General features: G+C 41.3%; 1 protein-coding gene across 3 annotated transcripts in view; it reads right to left on the reverse strand.

Annotated features, from left to right (window-relative positions):
* The window catches only part of LOC136839146 (HEAT repeat-containing protein 3), a 55,304-nt gene extending 42,606 nt beyond the window's left edge, over positions 1 to 12,698 (reverse strand). For 2 of the 3 annotated variants that reach the window (XM_067104822.1, XM_067104820.1), the window contains exons 1-4: positions 12,435 to 12,691; positions 9,275 to 9,447; positions 8,857 to 9,057; positions 4,913 to 5,160 (exon numbers count right to left, since the gene is read on the reverse strand). In XM_067104822.1, coding sequence (XP_066960923.1) covers positions 4,913 to 5,160; positions 8,857 to 9,057; positions 9,275 to 9,447; positions 12,435 to 12,590 — 778 coding nt within the window. In that variant the 5' untranslated portion in view covers positions 12,591 to 12,691. Of the gene's footprint in view, positions 1 to 4,912; positions 5,161 to 8,856; positions 9,058 to 9,274; positions 9,448 to 12,434 lie in introns of all 3 variants that reach the window. The other variant, XM_067104821.1, reaches the window with a different exon arrangement.
* Positions 12,699 to 12,923: the final 225 nt, after the last annotated feature.

The following is a 12,923-nucleotide window of genomic DNA, read 5'->3' on the forward strand; positions in this document are numbered from 1 at the left end:
GAAGACACTGAATAATTCCTTAGAAAGATGAAGAGGCCATACTCAGAATACTGTACGCTTTGGGTAAGACAGCTTAAAGATGACGAGAAGAACCTGGAGAAGCCTGGAAAATCACCTCCCTCAGAAAGTGACTAATCACGTTCTTTGACCACGGACGGGAAGGATTCTGCGGAGAGACAAAAAGTGTAAGCGGATGAGGACAGAGTTTCTCAACCTTTGACAAAGACTATTAATGCTCGCATTGGACATAAAGACATCTCCGCTGGATTGCCAGCAACAAACTCTTGCAGAGAAAGAACCCTAAACGAACGAGGCAGAGGGCTGACCTCTGACTCCGTCTTCGCCACAAATTCCGGAGGACAAGACAAATACATATCATTTTCCGCATAGGAAACCAGCCTAGAAACTCCCTGAAGCTGGCCCACCCTTCTGGCTGTAGCTAAAACTGTAGGAAAAAGCACCTTCTTACTTAGTTGTCTTAACGTCAGATCTTCAGTGGGTTCAAAAGCAGGGGAACGCCAAAATTGAAGTACTTCCAACAAATCCCAAGGGGGGCCCGAGTTGGCAAGACAGGACGTTCAATCTTAAAAGAAAGTAATAAATCATGGATGATCTTACTACTAGAAATTTCGGGAAGATGAAAACTAAATGTACTGCTAAGCATTTAGCGGTAGCCAGCAATAGCCAAATACGAAAGACCCCTGACTTTCCGAAGGAATAAAAGAAAGTCAGCTATCTTAGCAATGGAAGGTCTAGAGATGGAATGACCTTCCTTACAGCACCAACCTCTATACATTGTCCATCTGACCTGGTAAAGCTTTGGGTTGACTTTCTCAAGCTGAAAGAAAGCTGTCTAGCCACAGCTTTAGAGAGTCCGGTCTGTCTACCTACTCGCTTGACAGTCGCCATGCAACTAGGTTCAGCACGTGAGGGATCAGGATGATAATGGTGAAAATGCAGTTGTCTAAGAAGATCTTTCCGCATGGGTAGGAACATCGGAACTTCCTTGAGGAGCTCTAAGAGTTCTGGAAACCAAGGGTGTTGGGGCCAGCAAGGAGCTATTAGAGTCATAGACGTCTTGACACTCTCCAACAATTTCCTGATTACCTGATGAATGAGACCGAAGGAGGAAAAGCATACACCATGTGATTCCAATTTTGCAACATCGCATCGGTGCCTATCAACGTGGGGGCCACCCCTGGTGAGAAATAAACCGGAAGACGATGGTTTAATCTCGTTGCGAATAAGTCCACAGTTGCTGGCCACTTCCGGAGAACCTGACATACTACTTCCTGAGCCAAAGTCCACTCTCCCCCCAATACCTGGCGAGAGCGACTTAACGAATTGGCCAGTACGCTGAGACTCCACGATACAAATTGGGGAAGAAGAGACAGATCCAAAGGGACATAGCCGTCACTCTTTAAGAACCCCAATAAACCAGACAACATCCAAAGAGGGTGCGAAAGGGCCTCAGTCTGATTACGCAACACATCCTCTAACTCACCTGCTTCCCAAAGAGAGACCCCTACAAGCTGAGACGACGCCGGAGACCAAGACAGGACTGCCTCAACTGATTCACTGAGTGGCAACCTGACACCTGCCAAAGGGTTATCTCGAACTGAATAAATCTCCTTATGCGGAGAAAGAAGAGAAATGTCCTGCTTGTTAGAAGCCACCACCGACACTAGACGACCGTCGGCCTCCTCCAAAGCCTGTCTAACCCGACGAACCAAACCAGCCCACACGAAAAAGGAGCAGGAGCTGGCTTAGTGGCATAAAAAGACTCAAATAAAGACTGATTTGATGAATGCAGATGGTCCGGAGCTCTTGCTTGAGGGTACGAAGAAGTAACATACTCAAGCATATGTCTGTAATCATTACTGCTAGCAAGAGGACATTCTAAGTCCACTGGAATCTCCTGAACCTCCGGATGAGAATCCTGTTCCGCAAGTCTGAACGGTCTAAGACAGACGAAGGAGGAGGAACTGAATGAAGCCCAGACGACGACAAAGAGTCTGCAAACAGATCATCATAACCAGAATGCTGAACACCAACACCTAACCGGGTACCCTGAGTTAAATCCACATTGTTGATTCCACCAGGAGGAAGAGAGGGAGAAACCGAGGAACCCGGAGCCAATTCCACATTCTTACCAAAGGGAAGATGAGTGAGAGGAGCCGAACCCACAATGCTAAACCCTGGGGGAGGATGCGCAAACGAAACAGCTTGCAGCAGGACAGAAGAAGACGAAGAGGAAGGAGGGAGAATGAAAGAGGTATAAGCTACACTCGGGGGAACCGCAGTGGAAAATGCAGGCAATGACAGCTGCAAACCGCTCAAAAAAGGTACCGCAAGACCAGTCAAAACAGCGGAGCTCAAACCCGAACTAAAAGCGACAGGCAACCCTGTGAAATATCTGATACTACCGGAACAGCCACTTGATGCGGAAGCAAGGCGTTGCACATACCCAAAGGGTTGGAACATGAAACACCTGAGGCCAAATTCTACCGAAACTGTGTTTTCACCTGTCCGGAAGATCCTCCTACCGAAGAAGACTGTACTGAGGATGGAAAGGTGGAAGACAGAGGAATAGCAGATGAAGAAAGAGTTACCTGAGAAGACGAAATGCCAAAAGTCGAAGAAGGAGGGAAAGCGGAAGATGCCGAAGCCGCAGGAGAGACAGAAGATGAAGAAGCCAAAGAAGCCGAAGAGGAGACTGAAAAAGGAGCAACGGAGTATGTGGAAGCAGAAAATGAAGTGACAGATAACCCAGAAGAAGAAGAAGAATCCTTAGAACGAAGGGACAAAAAGTACACAGAATCCGCCCCTCCATGATAATCCTGAAGCATATCCGACATGAATTCTGGACACTCCAGTGTCACCTACTCTCTAATGTTAGAGAAAACATTCAAAAATCAACCTCTCATCAAAAAGTCTGTACCCTTTTGATAGACCCCACAAATCTGCATTATATTCTGCCACGTCCAATGGCCGATCACGCAAACCAATTTTAGAGGCCAAAAAAGACACACCAGAATCCGTCTTACTGGATGAAGGAGTAGGAAAAACAGAGAAGGGGGAAACTAAAGTAGAAGATTCAGAAACAGTCAAAAGAGAGTTAGGAGCTAAAGCAAAAGGATTCTGCCCCACAGGAACTGAAACATTGACTTGAGACTTTGGCCAGACCGGAACAGAAATGATGAAAGAGAGAATTTTGCCAGAGCACAAATTCCACTCGAACCCGAAACTGGAACCCGTCCAGGAGAACGGCTCTGTACACTTAGTACTTCCTCCTCAGTACCTAACCTATACCTATCCGTCTTTGTCACGCCTAGATCCTGACTAACATTATCAATATTAAATTTACCATCAACACTACAAGGGGTTGGGGATCCTTCATTGCCTGTCCCGCACCAAGGGGGCCAGCAGAACCTACCCACTCGGAGGCTTGCGGTTCTCCATTACCCTCAGCACTCGTTAGGGCTGGTTCTGGAACAGGCAGGGGAGCTGAAAAGGAAAAAGGATTAGACATCCTAACACTACTACTATTCCTATCTAAAAATTGTTGAAAAAGACTAGCTATTAAATCTGCCATATTACTTGCAATCCTATCCTCTATCTGTTTGACTACCTCTGAACTCGCTAAATCTTTCGACTGATCTCTAACAGAAGCCTGAGACACTTGAGGCAATGAAGAATCTGGCCGCCGTCTACCGCCAGCCAACGACTTGCGATGATAAATGTAATCCTCCATCTCTTCTACCATCCAATCAGAATATTCATCACAACGAGTCTGCACATCACACTTAACCTTCCTACATACCTGACAGATTGAATGCCTATCGTGTCTCAAGGTACTCGTCCGTCTCTGCAGGAAGAACAGGAGCGATGAGCGCTAGCATCCACAGTCGCAGGGGCAGTTGAAGTCGAAGCCAATGGCACAGTTGTAGAAGGTGAAAGAGAAGACTTGACCCTGACAACCAATCAAGTCCGGGAACCGGCAAACCCAAATCCAAAAATGTTCCACGTCAAAAATATCCAGAAAAAGCTCAGCAACCAAGCAGAAGTCTTAATCCAGGAGAAAAAACCAGTAAATACAATCCAGGTCTTCACCAGAAATCCAAAATACAAAAGAGAAGTCAGGCAATGGGATTAAACATTGCACTGCGGAAGGAAACAACCGTCCAGCAATGCAAACAAAAAGCAACTGACAAAGGTAAGAGTGTCAGCACACACCTGTGTCAGCGTTGCCAACCATTTGTTATGGTAGCTCAAGTGACAAGATTTTACCTGCAGTGTTGGTAATGCTGGCTGTTAAAATTTCCCACTAGTGGGATTGGTAACTGAGAGCTGTTCAGGCTAGTGGGATTAAGGGCAAATTCAGGTGTTCAGGGAGTGTATTGCAATAAAAGTTTTACTAAAATTATCATTATTCTTTACACAACAGTACTACTTGACTTTTGCAAATGGATATCTGTTGGTGTAACAACCTAACCAGCCCAGCGGATTTTTTAGTTTTTGCTGAAAACAAACACCAGAAAAGTTTGAAGTGCCAAAAACAATGAAGGGTGCCAGGGGATCAGAATCTGACAATGCACTTATAAAAAAGTTTAATCTCTTACGCAGTGAAGGTGTAAGCATTTTCAGAGTGATGCTCATGGAGCAGGCCAGAATTTAGCTAAGGAACTAAACCTAATGAATGACAGTGATTATTCTTAAGCTTTGTTCTACTTTTGATAACACAGCACACTATATGTGGAATGAGCTGGAAAGACTGTTTAAATAGGGTTTTTTTTTAGGGGCGATTTCTAAAATCTGGGACTTTCTGTATTCTAGCAGTGACCTGGTCCCAAGGGTGCCAGTTTTAAGAAGTCAGATTGTACCTCATAATAATCAGCATTAATTTACAAACCTGCAATTGTGGCTGCAAAATGCATATCTATTGCATTATCAGGAGTACGTGATATGTACTGCAACAAAGAGTCTGCAGCAGGCAGAATGGCTGTGTGAGCATTAGTGTTATTCTCCGATACACACAAAAGACATTCTGCTATTGCCAATGCTAGTGTGTGGCCCCAGTTAGCTGGATCCAGATGTGGAAGGAGGACATGAATTAGGTCTTCTTGATTGAAGAAATGAAGAGCTTGTTCACTACACTCACTGAAAAAAATCAAACTATTACAAAAAACATAATGTAAAAACATGGTCCTCCTCTAGTTAGATCTGTTTTCAGTAAATTCATCTCCAAAACTACACCTCCTTAAAACTCATTACTTTAAAAGCAAAAAATTTACATGACACTCAAGAAATGGTCACACGCAAACAGTTAAACCCATACTTTTCAAACATTAAACGCCTGAGTTCTACTGTAAACATAAATTTATATAAAAAGACTGATTAATCCAAAGCAAACCCATCAATCATATACAGCCCATATCTATTGTCTCTGAATGTTTCATGCACTACAGTCTTTTTGTCTAACACATAATAGAGCCGGAGTATTACTGCACATATGTCCACTGGATCCTCCAGTTCAAACCAGGCAACTGCTTCAGTTTTATGTGGTTTAAAATGCTAGTTGCAAGGTCAATGGGGCTGGAAGAAAGGCAACTGTGAAGTGAGTGACAGACCTATATTAAGGAAAAAAAATTTTTTTAAATGAAAAATTTATTTCACTACAAACTTATAGAACCCATGTTGCAACTTAGGAGGGAGGTGCAAGATGTTGAATGCCTCAGGATGCTGGGTGTGACCTGCAATACTCATGGAGGAATTTTAGGGATTAAGCAAGGTAAAAGAGCCCAGTCTTTGGTCACCACACACAAACATGAATATCGAATACATAAAATAATACTCTTGCAATGTGAAACACCTGATTCAAGCAAAGACAACACCTACCAAACAACTTAAGATGTAGCTGCTACAGAAACTGGTATTCAATTCTAAGGATGCCATATATAACAAACTGAAGAGAGAAAGCTAAAAATATACCTGCAAGTCCTCTCCAACAGGCAAACCTGTCTGGTTGCTGGTAATGATCCCAAAGAATATGTATCCATCCATTTATATGATAAATTCCCCAAGTATAAATAGCAAAAACTGACCAACAGCTCCAAGTGCCTGTAATTACAGTATCACTGACTTTATGGTTATATTTAAAACTAAAGATGTGGAGAGAGCTCTAATATTGTTAACTACAATTCTTAACTGATATGGAAAGAGCTCTAATTTTGTAAACTCTTAAGTGAACATTATTGTCTTCTGTTTTCTGGAAGGAACTGTTGCAAGAAATGGTCTAGAAGAGTCATTTCTGCCGTTTTTGGTCCTGGCTTAGAGAGGCAAGTTGCACAAATAAAACATTCACGTACAGACATGCTAAGCAGCAATGTATGCAGTTTAAAAATAACTTTCTGATGGTTATTGTTGATTACTAAAATGAATTTGACAGCATCCACAGATACTCAAACCCTGTGAAAAGAGACTGATAATTGTCAGTTCCGTGTGCACACGTGTAAAAAAAATATATATATACTGTACATATTAAACAGTACTGGAATATAAGAAAATGGTAGACACGAAAGTGAAACGCAAGACTGGAGAGCCTAGGTGTTCATGCTTTAAGGTTGCACATTAAAAAACCCTTGTAATTTTGTGCAACCCTAAAGCATCAACACTTTATCAGTCTATTTTCACAGGACCTGAGTATTTGTGGATGCTGTCAAATTCCTTTTTTGCAATCAACAAAAACAAGCTTTTTTTTAAATTGCATACATTGCTGCATAGTATGTCTTAACATGAATATTTTATTTGTGCAACTTGTCTTTCTAAGCCAGGACCAAAATAGCAGAAATGGCTCTTCTAGACCATTTCTTTCTACAGTTCCTTCCAGGAAACAGAAGACAAAAATGTGCACTTGAGAGTTCACAAAACCAGAGTTCTTTTCACATCAGTGGTAGATGTGAAGTGCTGGGATGATTGTATTAGATGTGAAGTGCTGGGATGATTGTATACTATCATAGGAAACGGAATGTTCTGTTTAGCTAAAGCAGGGTGATGTGACTGAGATAGTTCTACATATAATAAAGCATCCTTTGACAGATAGACTGTAATGAACATTATTAAGGATAAACAGAGTGAGATGCAGATGCTCATTCCACCGGCCTAGTAAGTAAAACACAAATGTGCTAAAATATACAGGTGATCATTCCACCACCCTAGTAAGTAAAACACAGATGTACTAAAATATACAGTGGAAATGCAAATAAAATTATAATTTTCATGATAAAACATGGCTCAGAGCAGTCTGAATCCCTATCTCTACTGTCTGCCTGCATCATAATATACCAAAAGGGATGGAACAGGAGCCAGCCAGTGTTCCTAACTGAGAGGGAAAAACTGCTATGTTTAGCAGATTTCAGGTTGTCACACTGGGTAACATTGGAGCCAACGAACAAGAGAGACAAACTCTGAACTTGGAGGAGAGTTGTTCGGCGGCTTGGTGCCGAGCCCAAACGGGATAGTTGGTTGAGAGAGAGGTGTCAAAGGGCACAGAACCTTGGTTCCCTCTCGCAGGGGAAACCGAAAAAGGTAGAAAACGGGGGGGGGGGGGGATGAGCGATCTTGGACCTAATATTTTCTATCAAAATCCTAACTAATAAAAAAATATGTCAATTATTATTTTTATCCTGAACACATAGGGAGCAAAAGAAGGTGGAGCAGAATGAGAGAGAGAGGAATTAACCTAGGGTAACAGGTAGGTTAATTCAGGAGGAAAAGCACTACTGGAAGACAAAAGGAAAAGACTGGGTAGGCTTCTGGTGTGCCCTAACTAATTATCTACATAAACATCAGCCTCTACCATATTCCAACACCACACAAAATTTACATCCTCTCATCAGATCACTTAAAAACTACATATCAAGAAAACCACACTCATGCCTGAGCAGCTAGTCTAACATGGGCTATGTGGTCATCTTCCAAATCTAATCTTTCAGTTTTCAGTCTTTCCTATACAGCCTAATACTTTCATCTCTGCTTGATGCAGATGACATGAAGCAAAAACAGAAACTAGCACAATACCGTACAGGAGAAAATTAGCCAGAAATCATCAAAATATTACTAATGCTGATCCGGCCATCTGTATGACATGTTGGCATGAAGAACACAACAGAATGTAAACATTCCAGCACCATCGATGGGAAGCAGATGAATACAAAGACAGTCCTAGTGAGTTAGCATATTTTGATAATTTTTTAAATGCTGATTGTACCAAACGGCGCAAAGATAAAGCTAACTTTAACAGTAGGTAAGATTCATTCCAAATAATAAAGTTGTATGAAATGAGTATAATGAATGGTACAAATCACAATGAACCACAAAAGAGGCTAAATTCTCGGAGTGTTACAATCTGATGATGGTGCTACCAAGCTGGACATAAGAATGAGTCTCAAGAGATGCTCCTTGAAGGATGCCCGGGCATTCTTAATTGGGTTAATTTCCTTCAATGATTGGGGGAAGTAGATGCAACTAGGATTCACTGATCAAAAGTAAGGCTTTTAATTATTAATGGGTTCATATGGAGACAGTGATACTGTTTATGTTTTATGTTATAGGTGTAATGCTTGTACATTTTACATGCATATGCAGATTTCTCCACGTTTAACCTCTGGACTACTCAAAAGCTCTTTTTGATCCTACTGCATGATACACAAGAAGTGTGAAGAGCTTAAAATGCAAGTCACACTGTTTTGTTAATCAGCTTCTGCTAATCACAACTTATGGGTTAATCAGAACATGATGCTAAACACGCAATAACTGAAATTACCCTAACATTTAAGCAACTGCATTTTAACTAACCAGAGATTCAAAAGAAAGTGTGTGGCATGAACAAATATGTTAGTCATAGGATCAACATCCCTAGACACAACTTCTCCAAGGTCATTAGATGCTGGGGACCAAGCATCTTTATATTCATGGAGGAGGTCTGACAACGGTGAGAGGACATCTTGTTGGACCATAGTTTCCACAACTTCCTCAGATCCTCCTGCACTAACATTTCTGAAACAAGAAAAAAAATCATTTTTAATTGCCAATTAAGTACAAACAAACGAAGCTAAGCTAAATATCATCTACTACAGACCAGAGAGCAATATGTTCAGAATGCTATTCTCCCATACTTTCGTAGGTTCTGATAAAGTGAATGATCAAAAGAATGAAGGAAATTTGTGAAACTTAATAACAAGTAAGCAGAAATGTTACTTAGTGCTGTACTTACCGAAGAGCACCAGCTGCTACTAATCTGATTTCAGGATTAGGGTCTTTGAGAAGAAGTGATACCTTTCGAATAAGTCTGCTATCAGCAATGGTAGTAGCAGCATGGTCATCTAACGCTAGTGCTGCTAAAGTATTGAGACCACCCAGCCGTTCTTCTACAACAGCACTTGATATCTGGGGGGTGGAAGACTGAGCTTTTACAAGGGAAATAATTATCTAAAGAAAGTGCACTGTGAAGCATAACATATAATACCTATAAAAATATCAGGGCTACAAAAATTAAAGATATACAGTACATACAGTACAGTATTAAATTCTATATTCGATTTCATGTGTACACAGCATGAACACTACTTAAAACTGTATGTACAAGCAATGTGCACTGTAACAAGTAAATTACAAATCTTTTATTGTCTTGATAAAGATATAAAAAAGTACTGTTTTGTATCAAAATTCCCTGACATACAAATAAAAATTACATGCATATATGAATGAATCATGAAATTTAGGCTAGAAAGCACTAGGGCACTGTCAGCCATTCAAGTGCTTAATACAGTGAAAAACGGAGTTCGAATGGTTGGATAGCACAACAAACAGGTCCAGAAAATAAATGAAAGAAAGTACAGTGCTATACACGGATCTAACGGTAAATCTGGGAGAAAACCCAATACCTGCGCAGTAACAGTTAGAGAGGTAAGGCAGAAAGATTGAAGAATGGAGGTGGGAATGGGGTAAAGTAAAAGGCTCCAAGTACTGTACATGTTTTCTATGAATCTAATAATAGCCTATCCTATCCCAAGAGATGGGTAATTTCCTTTTTTTGTGGTTAGGCAAAACTCCACATTTTTCTGTTTTTCTTCAGGCCTGGTCTAGGCAAGACCAGTGATTAGTCTGAACGTTTTGCCTTTTCAATTTACAAAGCAGTATAACATCTAAATGGAAGGGAATTACAAAAATCTACTCAAACACCCCTCATATGGCAAGTTTTTACATTTACGACAGGTTTATGTATAACACATTAATCAGCTTAAACAGAATTACTCTGAAATATGGTGTGTAAGCACACTTTAAAAAACTCTTCAACTTGGGACTAACCCTACATACAAGTTCATAAGGCCATTTCAGTCTGTAACGGTCTTGTGACCAGTGCAGTAAGATAAAACAATGCAGTAATATTCAAGTTTCACAGATAAAAACCTTACCACCTTATCTGGCTTGAAGCACTGTAAGTCACAGATTAAAATACAAGGATGCTCCCTAACCTTTCTTCCCTTATTCTGACCTAACCTAGGTTTGTCCATACCTTATTCTTTGACTTAGAGTGCTCTAGTCAGGTTAGGCAGGGAGTCTAGGGGAGGGGGATTTGGCACTAGGTTAGGCTATATTAAGAATGGTAAGGTTAGTAAGTTAGGTTAGATATGGGAAGTTAAGTGTAGGATGCATCTCTGCATTTTCCTTTATGACTTACGGTGCCCTGGGTCGGCTTGGGTTGCGGTGTTCAGATGGGTGAGAAACCTAGCTAGGCACTGGGTTTGGTTTGGTTAGAGGGTAGATCTAAGTAGTAGCTCTGTGTCAGCAATTTCCTTCTAACTTGACTTTTTCTACAGTTTTTTGGTTGCTAATTATGGATTTATCTTCAATTTTTGTTGCACGAATGTAATTAACCTGTAATTAACCCGTCGTCCATCCAACAAGGGGTTTCCATACGCGAGCTTCACAAGACAGAGCATGGGTACGTCTGTTTGGAACGGTTCACATCCTGTCCGGCAAGTGCAATAACTTGTTAACGTATGGGTACCCGCCCGGGGCAAGTACTAAACACGGCGAAGGGACATTCCATCCCACCGATGCCAGTACTAAACACAGCGAAATGCATTTAACTCCCTCCTGTTGGCTAATGGCTCTCTCTCGTTTTTCCCCTCCAGAGGGCACCTCCCCAACATAAACATGTCCACTCCATTTCTGTGTTCTCCCCCACCCTAAACCCCAAATTCCCACAGTCCCCCTTTACTGTTGACTAGAGTTAGAGGGCAAATAACAGTTGGCCGACAACAAACAAACTCACCGCCAGTATCAGAAGCCCTAAAAGTGTAGAAAAAACCAGTTTCCAAGGTAAAAATAGGCGCGGAGCTAGTGCTTAGAATTACTGGTTAGAGAAAGTATGGTTATGACGGACCACTGTACCTGGCCTTGTGACATCTATGTCCTTTATGATGTGTTTTATGACTAGGCTAATGCTACATACAGACATAATCCAGGCCTATGAATTTCTTTGACAGTTTATCTTGTGTTTTTTGCATTCCAGACCTTGGTAATTCTATATATTAGCTCTGTGCCTGTTTATACCTTTTCAACTGGTTTTTTCTACACTTTCAGGGGTTCTGATACTGGCGGTGCATCTGTTTGTTGTCGGCCAAATGGAATGTCCCTTCGCCGTGTTTAGTACTGGCCCGGGGCATTGGGTACCCATGCGTTAACAAGTTACTGGACTTGCCGGACAGGATATGAACCGTTCGAAACAGATGTAGCCGTGCTCTGTCGTGTGAAGATCGCGTATGGAAACCCCTTGTTGGGAGGACTTCGGGGTTAATTACAGGTTAATTAGACTCGAGCGCCAAAAATGAAAGGTAAATTCATAATTAGCAACCTAAATACTGTAGAAAAAGTCAAGTTATAGTACCGTCGGCGACGCGGAGCTACCCTATAGTTCTACCCAGACCTTTCCTGCTGGTGCAATAAACTCGGTTTCGGTCAGCCCTCCCTTCCCCATTAAAACCCTTGGGAAACAAAGCGAGTGGTTAGCACCAACAACAGGCAGGCCTAGGCATGAACAGCAAACTTAGCTTTCCAACGCATATGGTGAATGTATTTGGAAAGATGTTAAGGAGTGGGCCTATCTTAGTAATAACGTTAAATTTTTAGTATTACAACCACTCCCATAAGTGATAGATTTTCGAATCAAGTTTGGGGTAGTGGCCTACCTATGGAGACTTGGGCTTCCGAGCCCATCATAAAAACTCAAATTTCAAGTTGTGGCCTAAAAGTGAAATTACACCGAATTAACTTAACAGGTTTTCGATATGTCTCTTTCAAAAGCCATGTTTTCTATCGTTTACCAGCGGAATTAAATTGCGAGGCCCAGACAAGCTGGCCAGACTTACCCTTTCACCGATGATCTTCAACCCGCCAGGGGTAATGTCACCCGAATCCTCTTCATTTACACCAACCGCCACCACATTGTCACTTGCAACAGCTTCAGATAACCCTATGGGATTAAATCGCGCATTGCGTTGCCTTCTCTGTTTGACTTTGCCCATTTTCACCTCTATCAAAATAGAAAACACACAAACACTTTAACGAGATCTTCGGCATTCATGTCATCACAAGGAGGCGGCCATTAACCTACGAACACGAGTGTATCACATTCTTCATCCGTTTCTTTTGTATATTATATTTATATATATTATAAAATAAAAATTACTGTTACTTGAACCTACTTTATTTTTGCATGTATACTGAGAAAATGCAGAAATTAGAATAATGTATACATTAAGCTATACGCAAATAGCTCCCTTTTAATGAAAAACTATTACCTATGTAACGACTCCATTTCTTGATTGATTTAGGTCTCAAGCACATAAACAGTGATT

Source organism: Macrobrachium rosenbergii, chromosome 6 (assembly GCF_040412425.1).
Source record: "Macrobrachium rosenbergii isolate ZJJX-2024 chromosome 6, ASM4041242v1, whole genome shotgun sequence".
In the NCBI taxonomy this organism is placed as follows: domain Eukaryota; kingdom Metazoa; phylum Arthropoda; class Malacostraca; order Decapoda; family Palaemonidae; genus Macrobrachium; species Macrobrachium rosenbergii.